This window comes from Gavialis gangeticus, unplaced genomic scaffold (genome assembly GCF_001723915.1).
Source record: "Gavialis gangeticus isolate Ggan-Ray unplaced genomic scaffold, GavGan_comp1, whole genome shotgun sequence".
Taxonomy (NCBI): domain Eukaryota; kingdom Metazoa; phylum Chordata; order Crocodylia; family Gavialidae; genus Gavialis; species Gavialis gangeticus.
Window position 1 is genome coordinate 130,764,028 of NW_017728992.1, and position 19,372 is coordinate 130,783,399.

Below are 19,372 nucleotides of genomic sequence, written 5' to 3' on the forward strand. Positions count from 1 at the left end.
AGGGGAGTCCCTGAGACTGGCAGTGCTGAGGCAAGCAGCTCTGGGTTTAGGGAAAGGAAGAATTCCCCTCAATTCCCTGTGCCTAGGGGACCCTGGGCAGGGGGAAGCACCCCAATGTGGGGGCTCCCTGGTGCCCCCATGCTGGGTTACATGAGCAGGCATCTGGCATGGAGGACTTCTTCATGCTTCTTCCTGTGCCAGCAGCTGAAGCAATCAGCAGCTGGGAAGGGGAGTAGGGAGGAATTTCTTTCAGCTCACCAGGGCTGCATGGGCTGGAGAACCTCCTGAAGGGGAGGTGTCCCTAAGGTGGGCTAGCACCCAGACAGGGGGTTCCTTAACCCTCTGTGGGTATTGGGAAGCCTGTTGGGGACACTTGGCTGAGCTGGCAATGCCCAGCAGGCTGGGAGATGTGCTGTTGTGCCCCATGCCTACTGGCCTGCCTTTCCCAATTGAAAACTGAATGTCAGTTCATTTGATTATTAGTTCAACCTATGCAGCTTAGAGGAAGCTGCCTAGATTGAATTGCTTCTGCCTCAGGCTTTTTGAATGTCTGTACTTACCCTGGTTGCATTTCTGGGATAGTGTCAGTGTCAACAATGATCACTCATGCTTGGGGCTGACTTTCCAGCCCTGTTCCTGCTCTTGTTCAGCAGTCCAAATAGGATGGGGAGAGAGGAGGGAAATTCTTTTACTTGAAAGAAACAGAAAAAGTGAATGCTGTATCTCTTTCTTCAGTGGGAAAGAGCCAAAATCCTCGCTTGAATATAGGGGGAGAAAAGAGAGGACCACTTGCTGGGCAATATAAGGTTTCAGCAACAAAGTATATTTTAATTTGCAAGGAGAGATGCACTGAAAGAAGTCATTGTCAATGACTTAAGGAAGAATTGCCATCTGAGAGAATAATTTAAAGGGACATCAAAAATAATGGAGTTGACCTCTGAATGGAATGTTTGAGGAGAAAGCATGCTTCCTATGACTACTTCATATATGGAAACAATAATGGAGCCTTGAAGTCTGTTTTTTAGATGGTCAGGGCCTGGTTGGATGGCAGTATAAAGATTTGGGAAACCTGATTGTAAGTAGGAAATAACACACCTGCTATTAAGGGATATACATCATGGATTTCAAATTTATATGGAACTTTTTCTTTTGTACCATTTTACAATCATACCATCAATGAATTTAGCAGAAGTGCACAAAAATCCTTCTTATGTTTGCAAGATCAGAACAGACCAAGCTTCATCTGAAGTACTGATAGCAGTATAGCCATACAGCACAGAGCTCCATGTGGGCTGAGTTACCAAGTATTTACGCAGTGTCACGAATAGTACCATAATCTATGCTGAGCCTTATGCTGTCATAGCCATGCTATTACCAAAATCCTACCTTGGCTATGTCTAAGAGAGCTACAGTTGTACCGTTTGAGTTTCAGCAGGGGCAGCCCACAATTTTTTGGGACCCCCTAATGCATCAGCAGAGATGAGCGTAGCAGGGTGTGCGGCATGGGGCAAATCAGCTTGTGTGGGGCCCACTCCCTCCCTCACTGGGGGCACTGATCTGCCCCCCCATGCTCCTTCCTTCCCCTCTCTTTCTACCACAACAGATTTAACCAGCTGCATGCAGCTCTCCAAGCTGCCGGGCTGTGCTCCTCACCCCCTGTGTGCTCTAAGGTAAGGCACTTTAGACTAATACCAAATCCATTGAGAGTTAACTTAGAGCAGGATCTGCCATTTTTTAAGTGCTTTACATGCCATGAACATCTGTTCTGTTACGGCTGTAAGTGCTTTCTGCATGCCTAACATGTATTAAGTGTAACGTCTGTACCTAACCAAGCATTAGCCTAAAAATCTGGGCCCACAACGCTGCAGTTTTGAACAGTCTGAAAATTGCTTTAAATCCCCACTCTTAAAAGACACAAAAGGAAACCCACCCTAAAAAACCATGCAGTGGCTGAGCCTAGCCAGAAAACAGCTCTATTGTGGCCCCCAAGTCCTTCCTTGGCCCCACATTATGTACTGCTGCAGTGTGTTAGAGATAGACTAGAACCAGTCTGAAATGTTGTGCTGTGCAGACATCTGCTGTCTCAGGGGCATAATTTGGAAATTAGATTCAGTCAGTCGACAGTTTGCAGTGGCAGTATACTGCAGAGGTCTGGAGAAATGATGATAACATGCAGAAAAGACACAACTTATATTAAACCAGTTATACATAAAAATAAGCATACAATAAATGTGTGGTTGTTATAAACAGCAACAGCAGTTGGTTAGATTTAACTCTGGTGGGCATAGTTCAAGTGAAAGTTTAAGATTAATTAAATATTTAACAATTATATCCATAAGTACTAGGAATAGCATGTTCTTTGCTTATAGGTCTAATAAAAATTCAGGAGCTATTATACTTTTATTAAATCACAGCATTTTGTTGACTATAATGTCTAACTTACATTTAAGTTGTTTTGTTATGTAATTACAACTAACTTGTATAGCCTAAGTCATTCAGTTACATTTTACTTTGTAAGTAAAGGAGAAGGCAGTTCATAGGTCTTAGTTTCTGTTTTCAGATTAATCTAATACAAATGAATTTATCCATATTTTGAATTAGTTTTAAGGCTAATGATTTTTGATAGTGACTTGGCCATTCATTATTCATACCTATGTCTATGTTAACCCTGTAAACTACTGACTACAACAGTGAAAGTGAAAACAGCAATTGTCCAAATATTTCCATGCCACGTATTTTCCCACCCTTACAGCAATGTAATAATTCAACTATGTAGAGGTACAATCATTGTAGACTGAGGCCAAACTGGCAGGCCTAGACTAGCAGGAATGTTCTCACAGGTACCCTATATTTCACACCTACCTCCCCATCCAAGTTCTTGTGATGGCTTAGTCAAAAACTACATGTCGAAAATGAATGCTGTTTAGTTCAGTAATGGCTTAGAAAACTAGGGCCATATAATACTACTTTGTATATTTCCTAGAATTTGCTTAATCTGTCTCCCCTGTTGCTGCTGTACTTCCTTTTATCAGCCCTGTTCCTTCAGCAGAGTGGATCAGAGGGGATGTTGATGTTGTATGGCTCATTGGGTACTAAGTTACTAGCCATATACTTCCTCTGCACTATCCTAAACCCTGGTGTGAACAAGTTTTGCTTTTTTCAGTAGCAGACAATGGAGGGGAACATATTCCTTTCCCCAAAGATATAATCAGGATACCTGAGGTTCTAAGCATGTGTAACTCATCCTGACAGCAGTGGCAGCTGGTGAATTCTCAGCACAGTTGAAACTGCACATTAGGAGTGCACCAATAAAGATTTTCTTGGCCTATACTGATAGCTGATGATTAATCAACCATATAAGCTGATGCTGATCCAATAACTTATATTTACTAATAGTGCAAGGCATTTTAAATTTTTGATAAACTTAATTTTGTTTGTTTTGCATTTCTAACCCTTCCCACATACACACAGGCCTCCTGCCTGCTCCAGCCCTCAATGAGGAAGGCGGTGACTGCCTGATTCCTGCCCACAGCCCTGCTACCCATGCAGCCCATACTGCCATCCCAAGTGAGGAGGGTGGACTCTTGCATGGACAGTGGCATCAAGTGCATTTGAAGCCTCAGAGCATGCAGCTGCATCAGTGCCAGTGGACCCTACCCAGCTGAGCTCCTGTTGCTGCCAGGGAGAAATCACTTTTTTGCAAAGGCAGCAAAATAGCCAATTCAATAGCCAGCCAATATATTGATGCACTCCTACTAGACATTCTTATTTAAAAGAGAGCTAGAGTATTTTTTGGAAAATGATTAAATATGAAGGTGAAGTCACTAAACCTATTTGGAATGGTAATGCAATCAGATTTATGTAGCTTTGTTGACAGAGGCTTGTAAATTAGACCTTGATGAAGGTTCTCCCGTATTCTGTTTTCTTCAAAAGAAAGATTGCACTCATCATTGATTTTGGTTTTTTGTTTTGTGTTGCTGTCTGCTGTGGGAAGGAAGCTGGAAAAGTTAATACATGTGAAATGGTACCATATAAAAGTGATGATGGCCATCCTTCTCTCCTAATATCTGTATTCTGGGAGTTGGAGTGGTTTGGGGTTTTGTCCTTTCTTAAGTATTCTGCTTTAGACATTTCTGTAAGGTTCTAGGCAGTTCCAGTTGTTTGCCCTTCAAGTTAAGGATGAAAGTTAATGTTCAGTAATAAGGAGTATGAACTTAACAGAAATACATCAAAAGATTTGTATATGTAGGCACGTGTGTAAGTTTGTCTATGTGTGTACACTAGCGATGTGAAAGGTTAAACTTTTAAACATTTAAATGATAAGCATTTTTATAGCAGTAATGCATTACTAGTTAACGTTTAGCATGGGAAAGGGAAGTGGCGCAGTGCCTCAGGAATAGGAAGGCAGCATGGCAGGCAGGAGAAAGCAAGGGAGGAGCAAGGAGGAAAGGAGGAATGATGGGAGATTACTACCTATAGTTTATGAGGTTAGAGGAAAACCACAGGAAGCCTAATGACTTGTCATTTAAGCAATTAGCTGCTTGTTCATAAGTGCCAGGAAGCCTGGGAAGCTGGGGTGGAGATAACAGGTTACTTGGGCTAGATACAGACATTACACACAAACTGGTTTAAGTGATCAGAAACTGCTTAAACCTGTAACAGAACAGACGTTCAGTGGCCATAAACCAGTTTGAAAATGGCTGAAATGGGTTTGAAATAAACCTGGTTGAATATAGTATCAGACTTAACTGATTTGGGTTAAACCAGTTTATGCAATGTCTGTCTGAGACCCCTTCCTGGTTTAACTTAAACCAGATTCCCCTAGCATCCCAGATTCTTTGCAGCCCTGGGTGGGGCTCTGTTCCGGAGCAGGGCTGGCCCCAGCCCTCTTCTCCCTAGCTGGAGCTCCAGCAGAGCTTGTCTGCTTGGCTTCTCCCTGCTGCTTCCCCCCTTCTCTCCCACAGAATGGAGTGTAGCCAGCATGTGGTATTCTAGCTAATGCTGAGAGGCATCTGTGTAAGGCAAGCAAGACAGTGTCCACTTAGGGTTTTTTGGAGCTAATCAGCAGGTCAGCTGGTAATGTCCCTCCATTCCTTCCTTGGAAAAAGTTGTTTAAGAAGAGTGTGAACTAATGATAGAGGCTTTTGTTTTCTTGATGTGGTTCTAAATGCTGTATTATCAACTCCCTAATGCTAGTCAGGAGCAGCAGGGGGCAGGGGACACCCTCCCTAATCAGAGCATTTTGCATGCCTTCCCTCAGCTCAGGACTGTAGAAGGGAAGAGAGGGTGGATCTAGCATCTCCCCCTCTCCCAGCTTCTAGTCTGAGCCGCTGCATGGATGTGCCTGCATTGCTTTAGTTCAGAAAGAGTGTCTGTATGGCTGCAAATTAGTTCAGCCATACCAAGTTAAACTAACCTGCAAGGATTGAATCAATTCAGGCTCAGGCGTTTTGAATGTTTGTCCATAGCCTTAAAGTTTTTAAACCTGGCCCCAGCCCGCATTGCCTGCTCCCTCCTTCCCAGTGTGCTGGAGGCTTCAACAAGCTAGAAAACCTGTTGCTGCTGCCCATGGCTTCACATGGACTGTGTCTGGTGGAGAACCTCCCCCATCAAAGGCCCCAGGGAGTAGCTCCTAGCAGCATCTGTGTCCAAGTGCGTCTGTGCACAACCCCTGGCTCCCTGTGCTGCTCTGGGCAGGCAGCTGCAGCCCTCTCCCATGGCATGGCAGGTTAAGGCAAGAACTGACCTGGGGCTCTGCACACCACAGCTGAGACTAGGTATTTGTTATCGGTTAACTGTTTGATATAATTAGAGGAAGTTAAATGGGTATTTTTTTAAACAATATTAACATCCCTAGTGTACACACACATATACATATGCATGATCAGATGCCTGAAAAGCATGATTTACGAGGAAAAGCTGAAAGAATTAGGATTATTTCACCTGGAAAAGGTAAGACTTGCAGGTGGAGGGGGGGAAGGGACATGGAATTTGATAACAAATTCAAGTATCTGAAAGGCAGTTATAGAGAGGATGGAGGTCTATTTTCTATGGTTGTAGGGGACAGGACTAGAAGCACTGGCCTCAAGCTGCAGCAGAAGAAATTTAGATTGGAGACTGGAAGGAACTTTCTGACTATAAGGCTGGTCAAACATTGTGGAACAGGCTACTTTGAAGTTCTGGAATCTCCATCCCGGGAAACTTCCAAGAGCAAATTGGATGGATAGATTTGTGGCTGGGGTGGCTTAGGGAGGGATGATCCAACCTTGAGATGGGGCTTGAGTAGGTGACTTTAAGTCCCTTCTAGCCTAACTTTCCTTTAATCCTGTGATCAGTCAGTAAAAGAAGTAAAACCAATCATCCAGTTAAAAGGTTTGTGACTAGTACAAAATGCATAACTCTTTGCAAGGCTACTTAGCCTAAAGGCTTACGTGCTCCCTGCATAACCCCCAAATCCTGCAGTTCTGGGACAGAAGCAAGAAGACCATCAACTCCTTAAAAAGGTTGCCAAGGCCGCAGGCACCCTGCAACATGTTCAATTAATGACATGATAAAAGGAGGGATAAGCCACAAAGTTGTTCCACAAATTATGTGTAGTAACTTTGTAGCTCATGCCATTAATTGAACATGTGACCAGGGGCCTCTGTGGCTGGGAGCCCCATCAGCTGATTGGGGCCCCCAGCTAGGGGTCCAGTGCACCCCTAAGCCTAAGAGCCTGCAGCTGATGAGGACATCTAGCCATGGAGATGCTTCAGGTGTTCCTGTAGCTGGGAGATCTGTCAGCTGATGTCTGGAGCTCCTATGTGGCTGGGAGCCTGCATTAGCAGCAGGATCTCAGTTGTAGGAGTGCATACTGCACTTCTGCATCCACAGTAAGGCATGATGAGATCTGATGCATCATCCCACAACCACTCTTCCTGCCATGCACATGTGGCAAGGCAGGAAACACAATTGTGGGGATCATGCATCAGATCCCACTGCACACTTACCTTCATGTCAGGAAGGGCCCTAAGGCTAAGTATAGAGAGTCAAAAAGCCTGAGGCTGAATCAGTTCAATCTTTGCAGGTTAGTGTAAGCTGTGTAGATTGAACTGATAAGCAAGTGAACAGGCATTCACTTTTGATTCTGAAAATGCAGGCACATGCCTGCAGTGGCCCAGTCTAGAAGCTGGGGGTGTTAGAGCATGCCTCCCTGCTCGGCTGGAGTAAGCAGCTTGGGCCAAGGCTAGCCTGCTCACCCTGCAAGAGGTGGGTGACTTGCAGGGGATGTGCAAAGTATCCTGGGATGCTGGGGGACTGAATTAACTTGAATCTGGAGAGGATGTGGGACAGAAGTTCAATAGACCAATATCACCTAACTCAGTTAAATCTGATACTACATTCATCCATGTTTATCTTAAACCTGCTTTGGCCATTTTGAAAGTGGTTTATGTGCACTGCACTTCTGTTGTGTTACAGATTTGAACGGTTTCTGATGACTTCTACTAGTTTATGTGTAATTTCTGTCCTCAGCCTAAGGGTCCTTCATAAACCTGTCTGGTGGGTACCCTCCAGAGCTCCAAGTTTCTTCCTGCTGTCTTGCTGCTAATCTCAAGGAACACACCAAGGTTTTTATGGAATAAACTCCTTACCCCTGCAAGCCTTAGCTCCAGTGCCCTTTTATGCTGTACCCTTTCTCTAGAGCGTACAACGTAAAAGGAATATCGCTCACCCAGAATTCAGTCTTTCCACAGGCAATTAGTAAAGAGACAAAACAACAAAAGGATATGTTAGAAGAAAAGAATTATACAAGGAAAACTGGCAATAGGTTTGAAAACAGAATAAAAAGACAAGTAAAGTTTCTTACCCTCTCATGTAGCTATACCCCAGCCCTCCTGAGAGTCTTGTCAGTATCTCCAGAACTCAGCAATCCTGATGATTCTTCCAGCTCTTGTTGCTGGGGCTTTGGGGAAAAAAAATCAAACATGTTGGCCACCTTACAGGTAGCTGTTAAAATATCTCTAAGCCAGCCCCTGCCCCCCAGGCCCTGTTTCCCATCAGCATTCCCCCCAATTCCTCAGGAGTCTCCAGAATTCTCCAGAAATTCTTCTCCTTGGGGCATCTGCCATTCATCCAGCTGATGGGCCATTTCTCTCTGATGCCTTTGCCATTGTGCAGTTGTTTTTCCCATTACAAGCAGACAATACCTTAGGTGTCCATTCCACTAATGGCCCCTTCTCTGTAGGAACAGAGAAGTGACAATTTGCTCCTGATTTGGCTCCTGAAAGCGCTCTACAGTCATGACCAAACACAAGTACATGACTGCAGAGGGCTTTAAAAGGGCCTGATCCCATGAAAATCGAACTCTTTACTATATGAGGGTTTAGATGAAGGTGCTCCAAAGCAGAGCACTTTCATGAACTTTTGTCCGTGCATGCCAGGAGCAGGGCTGGACTGATGCAACCCAGCCCTTCTCCTGGTGCTGTTTTATTGTTTGGGGGGGGGGGAGGATGCAGGGAGCTCATTTTGGAGGTTGCCCAGCTTGTGCAAGAGGGTGGAGTGGGTGGAATGGGGCCCCACTGAGGTGGGAGGGGCTCCAACACACTCATCCCCCCCACTTCAGCACAGCTAGGGAAGCCCCAGAATGGACCTCCCTTCCCTGCCTTCACCCTCTCCCTTAGACATAATGAGAGCTGGGAAAGAGGAGATGGAGGTAGGGGAAGAGGTTGCAGAGACATAGCTTCTCTCCCTGGAGCTCGATCACCTACCCTCCTGACTCAACAGGAAGCAAATATCCTGGTTTTTGCTTTTGTCTCCACTCCTCCCAGGCATGAGCAGCTTGCATGCTTGTGGCTGGGAGCAGCAGGCAAAGTGACTGGCTGTTGGGGGTCACATGCTGTGCAGGGCAGGGGCTCTGGGTTGGGAGTGAAGGGCACTGGCAGGGCTGTAGGAGAGGGCCTGCGGGGTACTGGCAGCTCTGGGCGACTGGGGCTTAGTAGCAAGGGGCAGAGGCAGGGCACAGGCATATCACTGCCCCCCCCACAATCACCTACCCCTCCTGTTCCTCCCCCCCCGCACTAGCTCCCATCTTCCCACAGGTGCCCTCTTTTTTGATCCTGGAAATACGGTAACCTTAATACTGCACTTTCTGTGAAGATAATTTACAAAGTAATCGTGGGCCTATAGAGCCACAGCAAACAACTGCAACAAACCGCTGAGGTGTTCTGGCTGTCTACTGTTAGTTTTTTATTTTAAAACAAGTTGCTTCTGTCCACTGAAATCAGGGGACTTTTCTGACAGCCACTGCATCACATTCTTATATAGGAAGCAAGAGGTAGTACAAACTTCATTGAAATGAAAAAAAAAATTATGGGGCTGATTGGAGACTACTAAGCATTGGGAAATGAATGACAAACTAGCAGGGGCTAAGAACAAGGTGATGTGATATGGAATGAAGGAAGGACAGTTAATACAGAGCGAAGTCTTGTTGCATGTTGCAGCAAGACTTTTGACAAACCTTGGCCAAAATTTTTTGGAGAATAGTAATAAAAGGAGGTTGTGCTTTCCCCCTAACCAGCTTAAAGATGGAGCCGAAGACCAAAGGATTAAAACAACAACAGCAGCAACATAAGAAGCTACTGGCTGCTATGCTTTCCCAGGACTCCTTTGATTCTGTTCAAAGTACAGCTCCTTCAGTGACAGAGGAAGATATTGACAATGAGGATGATGCAATGGAACTGCTGGGTAATCGAAAAAATTAATTTTACTTTTATTTATTTTTCATCTTTTTCTTATATTATAAAATGCAAAACAAAATCAGTGGAGAGCCTAATTCTCCTTTCTGGTATATAGATGAAAACCCGCAGTAACTGTATAGAAGTTACAGTTACTACAGATTTATTTACATCAATGACTTTAAAAACACATAGAAGAACAGTACAAAGTCTACCCCTAATGGTACATTCTAATTCCATCACTCTCCTGTAAAGGACTTAACAGTGTAGTTCAACTAAAATAATTATTTTAATTTTATGTTTTCCAAACATAAATGTGCTTGAAGCTTCTAATCATAAAAGGTATTAAAGCTGTCAACAGAGGACACAGTCTACTTCACAGGTTTTTTAACTCACTATGATCCAGTCTAGACCTCAATGGGAATTTTTGTTAGAGGTTAACTAGCTGCTAATGCATTGGTAAACATATATTATGGTTTACTCTAATCTGATTTTTAATTATAATTATTTAGTAGACTGCATTATGTGTTTAAACCTTATTCTAGAAGGCCATTTCCTTAAAAAAAACCTTTTTCATCCTGGAGTTCTGATTTTACTATCACTTGAGTCAAAGAAAAGGAATAGTTTAATAATATGATCGTGCTTGTCATATTTTTTCAAGGTCCTAGTTTAAAATGGTCAATAAGAACCACTAACTTCAGTGTTTTCCTATGTTTTATATTGCAGACTTTTATGTGGGATCAAAATGCAAAGCTCTTACATTTTGGGGAGCAATATAAAAATTCTTTTTAAGAGAAACTGAGCTACAGTCTAAAGCCCAATATGAAAATAGAAAGACATATGGCACATTATTCTATAGACTGCAACTCCGTAATTGATGTGCAATTATGTTGGAGTTACTTTGTTTATTACACTGTGTATTGCATTGTTATTTAATGTATAATTTCATGTACAGTCATTTCTAGTTTGATATCACTGTATTATTTTATCAGACAGCAATAATAGTAAGGCTTCATCACCCTTGGACAAGAATGAGCTAGGAGGCAGGAGCTGTTTCACCTACGTCATTCTGTTGTGGGTAGGGCTTTGCATGGAATGGGTTGGTGGCTCCAAAACCAATTTAGGGATTGTAAAGGACCTTCTAAAGGCCGAGACAGTCTCCACATACAGCTCCTGTTGCCTCTGCATTTTCTCCTCCCCGCTTGCCGCTGAGCACGTGGGGGGTGAGGGGGGTGCCCACACACACTCCTGTGGGATGCTCCATCTGTCCCACCATCGCAGTGTTCTCAGGCCATGCTGGTACCTAGAGGTATGTAGAAAAAACATTTTAAAGCTGTGTCTATGGCTGAATCACCAATTCTCTGAACTGGCATTGAATCTTCAGATTTAGATTCGGCTGAGTCGAATCAGGGACAGTGATCTGAATCAACAAATCGAATCACTGTCCCCAGTTCAGGCTGAATCTAAATCAGAATCTAATAGGGCCCATTTTGCACACCCATAATAAACAGTTGTCCATGAGTTCAGGGGATTCCAGATTTAATGGCTGAGTCCTAATGCCCTGTGTTTTCAAATGTGGCTAATATCCAGGAAGGGAGAACTGTGAGCAGCGATTCTTTCTTGCCCATTACAAAGTTGATGACCAGAACAAAGGACCAGACTTGAGTGAGAATTCAGCTTATTGTTAACATCTGCACTGGGACTGGGACAGCCTTGATCCTGATGCTGAAAATAGGCTGCTGGGGGAGCAGGTTGCAAAGGCTGCCAGGAGCCTGGCAATCCCTGTGCCTGGCAGTCCTTTCCTATAAAATGCTGGGCTACACACAGGTCTCAGTGTGCTTGAACCACAGGGGTGATCCCAGGATCCTGATTGGCTGTCCCAGATAGCCCCAGGTTTCAAGATGCTCCCTGATCCTGAGGTCCCCATGCCTTGGGGCATCTAGAAACCACATGTGCAGCTGGGCTGCTTGTACATTTTTTTTTTTTTAATGTCCCAGCATGGTGGGACCCTGTGATGAGGGAGTTCCTTAAACTGGACCTGAGCCTGACAATCGACTGGTTGTCAGCACTGGTCCCAACAGACCTGGTTCTGTGGCTGCTTCCATCCCAACCCCTATGATAAGGCTGGGACAGTTTTGAGCCATACTGGGATCTGTATCTGTCTGTGCCCGAATCTCGATGCTCAGCTGACCATTGGGATTGGACATGAGACGGACCCAGCATCCAGGACAAAGCTGCCCCCTTCCCAATCTCTAGTATCAGGCTGGAAGCAGCTTCACAATGGTGTAATGTGGATATGAGGAATTTTATGCCCCATCCCAGTCTGGCATGGCAAAATAGAAATTTTATGCCCCATCAGAAAATGTACAAGATTCCAATCTTGCCATTATTTTAACATCTGCCAGGGGTCTAACTGTCATTTTAGAGATAGATAATCATCAGTATACAGGTTAATTGGTTTTGCTGAAGCCTACCTAGGGAGCCAGTTGTTCACTTCCTACTCCTGTAGGCAGTCAAGTAAACTATTGCTTTTCTATCCTGTCCCTCCAAACCTTGGTGCATGTCACTCAGGTGTATAACTGATACAGTTTATGCCTAGAGCAAGCTTCTCCTGTATGTTAATGCCATTGAAATGTATGTGAAGCTGTTATTTTTAAAAGCCAAAATTCAGCAGTGAGAAAAGGAGATGAGATGTGTCTTGGGCATACCAGTACCTCTGCCCATGGAAGTGGCTTCTCCTAGAAGTGAAGCTCTTGCCAGCACCAACCCTACTCTGGTCCAACCTTACAGCTGTGTTTCTGGCCTGGTCTTGGACCTGCTTCAGGTGCAGTGTATAAAGGGAATGATGGAGGATGAAGGGCCAACCTGCTTCTATTCTGGTGGCCCTCCTCAGGTAGTGCTTGGGGCTTGTGTCTGCATAGCCACCCTTAGTTATGCTACTGATGTCACTGGCAAATGCTGGGGATAGCGTTTTTCTGATACCGCTGTCTCAGGACACAGGTTCTTTATTTTCATCAGAAGATATAGCACCATTGTTTTCATATTTCAGAACCCTTACAGAATCTGCTTTGGCAGCATCATTCTTTCCAGGAATGTCTAGTGATCCTGTCTAAAACTGAGACTAAAAATCAAATGAAATCTGAATTCAGAGGCATGGAATACAACACTGTAGCTCCCATATGCTGTTACTTTGAGGAAACATTTCAGAACAGTACGGTTGAGACTGACTGGCATTAATGTTCTCCTTCCAGAAAAGTGTTTTATGTTTTTGTCAGTGGGTACAATGGGTCCTATATCTCTTTCTGAAAACTGCTGCCCGCTTCCTTATTCTTTCCTGCCATGCCTTGATGGAAACAAATGAAGGGAAGCTGAATAGTGAAACAAAAGATAACAGCGTTCTCTTGATGGACAATATTTTCTCTTATACCCTTCCCTTACCACACCTGTTGAGTTGGACCTATGACCTTCAAAGTGTCTCTGAGTCTCTTGACCAATGACTCACCCAGTCATTCAATGCTTATTTAGACCTTTCTACATCATGAGCTCCTCAGGGCTCAATTTGTGTTTACCCCCCTTCAATTCCTATGCATGCCCACGATCAAAACAAAAAAGGGTCTTTTTTATAGCTTCTCATCATGAGAGTCCAGCATCAATTGCTTAACCCTTTTGCATGCTTGAGTGAAGGATTTTTTTTATCAATCAACTCAGTCCCCATTTTTAAGTCTTATCAATTACATCTCTACCATCCTTGGCCATATCAACTCTGTACCTTACCTGGCATGATCCTTTTGGCTGGCACTACCATCACCGGACCATCTGCTTAATACCCGGATTCCCAGAGAGGCCTTGCAGCTACTCTCCACATGCAGAGGCTTACTCACTGCGTCCCGAGCCCAACACTGATGGGTTGCATTGCTGGGTCTTCTTCGCTGGTTAGCCTTTACCAGCTTGCTCCAGTCATTTGCAGTTTGCCTTAGGCTTGGACCCAGGTTTTTAGCATTCCTGGTTGTCTTCTGTGCCTCTGCAAGACATGCACTGCTTTTCTCCAAGAGACCGTGTGCTCCCTTCTCTGGGGGTTTATGGTCCTTGGCCCTCTTACTTTTAAATCCGCTGGGTCCCTCAGTGTCCTATCACCTCTCTGGCTCCCCAGCCACATGGTTGCCATCTGGGGATTTCCAAAAGCTGGGGTTTGCTGGCACTTCCAAGTTCTCTCCTGGACAAGTTGGCTGGTGGTGGTAGGAACCTGGTGCAGCTCCTGGTTGGGACAGGCACAGACCTTGTTGCTGCCATGGTCCCATTTGTCTCTGGTATCAGGGTTGGCTTCCAGCTATACCTGGATGAGCCAAATGGCTACTACAGAAGCCTGGCATGGCTCCCAGGTGAGTAAAACAGAGACCCCCATTGTACGTGGGGTCCTGCTCTTTGCAGGGGCTGGGAAGCAGCTCCCTGTTGGTAGCCTTGAAAACTATGAAAGGACATTTCATAGTTTTATAGAGGGGATTTTTTTTAAAGGATCCACATGCTTTCACTTGTGGCTTACAAAATAGTGATTTAAATGACTGAACACATTTGTATAAAAGCCCTGCTTTACAGTTTACTGTTCCTTTCATGGATAAAACAAAATATCTGACAAATATTGCTTTGTACTTTGCATTTAAAAAACCAGTTGGTGTTTGCATAATTACTTCACATTATCCAGTCAATATTTTCTCTTTTGGATAGCTCAGTGTATGATGTATAACATAGAAAATAAATTAAGGTAACATGTAAGTGGATCATCTGTATGATTTTAAAGAAAAATCAGGATCATCAGAATCTAGTTAAAAAATTAATACTGGTAAAATATCTTAAATTAAAAGGATGTCTACTAACTTGTCAGCAATCTCAGAAAATGGAAAAGTATGGTAATCGAATGTATTGTTTGTTATATATTTGTTTAGTAACCAACAGATCTATTGGCTTGTAAAGTCTGGTCTGATGTAATGGAGAGCTGGGAGTTAATATAATAAAATATATGAACAGACATCTAATTACAAATTATTCTTTGAAGTAGGAATATGTTTGTGTAGTTCTCTGGAGGTGCCGTAGGCATATGATAATTCCATCACATTTCCTTATGGCTGCTTCATAGTATTCCACTAAGCTTTCCTCACTCTTCTATTATATATTATTATTTTCTCCTTTCTGCAACCTTTCCAAATAATGAAATAGCTAAAATGATGCCTTCTGAAAGTATATTTTGTTTTTAGGCACTTAGTGTTCCTAAATGATTATTAGTGAAGTAAATAGAAGTGTTGAATTCTGCCAGAAACAATATTAGTACGCTATAAACAAAATTGTAAGTATCTGGCTAGAATGGATGAAGCATCTTGGATTTTGCTGTAGGGAAAATGTGTTTGGTTTTCTAAGTGTTAGCTGTTCTATACTATATTAGTAAGGAGTTCTGGACTTTTCTAGGAGCTAAGCAGTTAAAAAAAAATCACCCTGAAGTATACAGGTCTATTTGATTGTAGAAAATGCAACTTTTGTTTTGGTACTATTCAAAATGGGGAGGGGTTTCATTGTTATCAGGAATCTAAAATTCCATATGGGATACTGAAAAAAGTCAACTAATGTATACATTAGTAGTGTGAAACTCCTGAAAGTTTTAGAATTTGTAAAAACATTCAATAGCCCAAAAGACACCATGATTTTTTTTCCCCACGCAATTCTACCTTCACACCAAGTGGTTGTCTTGAATGGTTTCAGTGCTGCAGAGGCCTGCTGTCCTCCCACTGATGTTTTCCAGGGGATCTCACTTTATGTAAAACAAAGGCTCCTCTTTTTCTCCTCAGAGAAAATGTTTTGCCTGCTCCCTTGACCAATCCTTTTCTCCAATTGATTTTCAATTATCCCTGGTCAACTTAATTGATTTCACCTCCCGTTGATCCTCCCTTCTAGCTTTTTCCCCTGGGGATTCTGTTCCCCTTCATCTTTCTTAGATTTTTGAGTTTCAAAAATAGATGTCCTAATTTACTTTCAGATGAGTTCCAAGGACTACTCTATTCTTTGCTTCCCTATCAGTTTCTTCTCTGTATTAAGGTCTTCAGCATTGTACCAAGGAGCTATTGGAGAGTGCAACTTTTTAAAGTTCTGAGTTCTAGTTTCTAACAGGAGTTGTAATTTTTTCATATAGTGATGAAGGCTGGCATTACAGCCTTTAGATTGCTTATATTGTAGCTGTGTATTGCTTGTACTATAATCATTTGGGATGACTTTGCAAAATTGTTCCCAGTACAAATGGGAATTATGGCAGCTATACAAACAAAAATGAGTCTAGTATTGTCTATATTGATGATCTGCATAAAACGTGATATCTGAGCATATACAATGAAACGAAGAACATTTCAGTCTCTATACAGATCTTCATTAGCATCAAATAACAAATTGTAATCAAAAACAATCTACTCCCTGAGGTGGTACGACTTGTATAGCAACTCCTCTTTCTCCTTGTAAAAGCGTATTTCAGTATCCCATTGCCCATTTGTCCTCTTTGGGCTCCTACACACTTGCAGGGAGCCTGCTCTGATGCGCTGGAAATCCAGCTTGTCGGAGCAGACTCGATTAATCAAATCTGCTGGAGCTTGGAAATTTGATGTGCTCTGGCAGCCTTGAGCCATCACGGGCGTCAGCATTACCATGCATCTTCATGCTGATAAAATGGCCGTGGTGCGCTTTGAAATAAAAGGCATCCAATGAGCTGTAGTTCAAAGTCCCATGACACCCATTTTTTCAGTACAGGGATGTGCAGCACAGGGACGTGACACGTGGCTGCTTTTAATTAGTGCAGATCACTAATTAAGGTGTCCAGTGCCACTCCAGAAACACATGTAAAAATGTCCTTTTACTCCTCTGGCTAACATATGGATTAATACAATCAGGAACAAGATAACTCATTAATGAAAGTAAATTGCATACATTCTAAGGTCATTATTTATAATGTGTATTCACATGGGCCAGGGGCTAGATACTGATAAGGTCATGGGGGCATAAAGTAGGGCATGAATAGATTATAGGCATGTAAAGATCATGTTCATTATAATACCTGAAATAGAGCAAAGTGGACTTCAGGGAAGAGATGCTATTCTGCCAATTGGACATATAAGTTGATGCAAGTTGACTTAATATGTCCATCTTATTCAAGTCCTGAAATCCATTGATGAATAAATTGTTGTAACACATCATCATTTTACTCTGAAGAATGAGTCATAAAAAAATGAGGAAGGAGAAGACTCATTTTTTGCATCAACTGTTTCAGAAACTCTGGCAGAATAGAATCACGGTTATATGCCTTAGTCTTGTTAAGCACCTAAGGCCAGATTCTTTTTTGGCTATTAGGTGTCCAAGTCTAAAATCATGAACCTTGCATCAGTGAATACAGGGGTAAAATGAAACTGCCAAATACTGTGCAAGAACCCAAAATGGAGGAAAGGAGAAATAGATTTTTTTCAACTATCTTCTAGTAATTTTGGGTGTTGCTTACAATAATGGTAGGTAAAACAATATTTCTCTATCTAATGTCTCTCTAATGCAGTGGTTCTCAACTGGGGTGCCACAAGACCCTTTCAGGGCATAGTGGTGCTGGCATTGTTGCCACCACACCTAGATTAAACCATCAGGAGGAACACGTGGAGCCTGATTGGGAAACGGGTGCTACTGTGTGAATTAGGTTTATCTGAATGCTCAGCTCGGTGCTCCTGCTATCGCCCATTTTAGTTCAGCCCTACCTGCTCCTCCTGGAAACAGAAGCATGCACGAAGCTTTTGTCTGGGTGACAGCAGTGTGGCAGGTTGGAAAAATACAAGAAACAGACAAAACTAATGCAGGCAGGAGTGCCTCATTGACTACAGCAGAAGCAGGTTCTGCACAAGGCATATGTGACATTTTCTCTCGACTGTCTGAAGCAGCACCCTGGTTGAGGCAAGGTGAGGCAGCACAACAGTGCTTCTCAGCCAAGGTGCTGCTAAATTCAGGGCACCTTCATAATGTTTCTGAATCTAAAAAGGCTGAGAATCACTGCTGTAATAAATTTAGGAATTTTCTATTATTTTGGGGTAATAAGTTCTTTGTAAGCTTTAGATTTATTTAGTTAGTCATGTACTGCAACATTGCCCTTTACTCATTTAATAATTTATTATTGGTAAATTAAAATGGATTGATACTGAAATTGAATGTCATGTATGTTACTGGGAGGGAAGTGCAGGGAGACAGAGAAAACAAACTCTCCTTAGGGTTATATTTCCATGAGTTGCATGTGACCTGATAAAAATATGAAAAAGGTTGTTTATTGCAGACATATAAGCTAGATACACCCATTACACTTAATTCAATAGAAGCATGCAGAAAGCATTCTACAGCTGTAACACAAAAAATGTTCATGACACAAAGTGCTTTAAAAAATGGCACATCCCACAGTTAACTCTGATTGGATGTGTACTAATCTAAAGTGCTTTCTGTTAAAGCACTTCATTGAATGTCTGTGCCAGATCCCATCAAGGATTAATTTAGAGCACAATCCTTGTCATCCTGGGTGGCATTGCGCAGGACTGCATTTGGCTTGGGCAGAGCCAAGCTGGTCCTGCCCCCTCATCTGTCACTATCCAGAGTCAGTGACAGTCTCTGATCCCAGCCCCATGTGCAGCCTGGCCAAGGAAGGGGAGGGTTCTGTCCCCACAGCTGCCCTAGCCCCATGGCGCATTGCAGCCTGACTGGGGGGAGGGGATAGCAGGGAGTGCTCTGGGGGGCGGAGTTTCTGCCATTGCCAAAGTAGCTCATCTCTTCAGCCCTACCTCCCCACCAGCTAGCTGGTGATTGTAAGCACAACAGTGGGGATGGGAGCTCCCCTACCATAAGGGACCCTCATAGGTTGCTGGGTTGAGGCTCAGATGGGGGGGCTGGGTTGGGTCCATGTGGCAGTGGGGCTTTGTTCACCCATCCCTCTGCCTGAGCAACCTGCCAACTGCAGCCAAACTCCAGAACAGGGCTGATCCAGCTTTTTACCATGCTGGGAAATGTAGCCACAAGTGGAAGGGAGCGCCTCCTCCTGTGAGAGCTTTCCTGAAGCTTGCTGCCCACCATCAGGGGAGGGTCAGCCCAGGTCCACCCAGCACAGGGGTTCTCTTTGCCCCTCTGCCCCAGTTTGTGGCTCAGCAAAACATGAAGCTAGGCAGCTCTGCTGCAGCTGCTGGTTGCCAGTCAAGAGGCTGGGGCAGGGGAAAGTGAACCACCCCACCACAAGGGTCCCCCACAGCTTCTTGCTGGGGTCTTGGTGGGGAGGGTGGGCGTGGGCTGGCCCGGGCTGTACAGTGGGAGGGCTCCTTTCCCCACCATTGAAGCCTCTTGACAGCTGCAGGAGGGGCAGCTGGTTCCAGCATTTCCTTACACCGGAAACTGGTGGGCACTATGGCTCCCCCAAAGACTCCAGCTAGCAATCCATATATATATGATGGAGGGGAGGACTCCCTTCCCCCAGTTACAGTTAGCACTGGTAGCACAAATTCTCTGCACCACTTGCTGTGCTGGGAACTCTGGCGGGGGTGGTGGAAAAGGAGCCCCCCCTGCTGCAGGGGGCCCTGGCCCAGCCCCCAGGAAGACCCAATACAGGAAGCTGGTGGGGGGGG

At 43.8% G+C, this 19,372-nt stretch overlaps 1 protein-coding gene across 5 annotated transcripts in view; it reads left to right on the forward strand.

The window, feature by feature from the left end:
- Positions 1-19,372, forward strand: part of CUNH8orf34 (chromosome unknown C8orf34 homolog) — a 418,058-nt gene that overhangs the window by 163,815 nt on the left and 234,871 nt on the right. For all 5 annotated transcript variants that reach the window (XM_019527768.1, XM_019527771.1, XM_019527772.1 and 2 more), the window contains one exon: positions 9,557-9,723. In XM_019527768.1, coding sequence (XP_019383313.1) covers positions 9,557-9,723 — 167 coding nt within the window. The remainder of the gene's footprint in view (positions 1-9,556; positions 9,724-19,372) is intronic.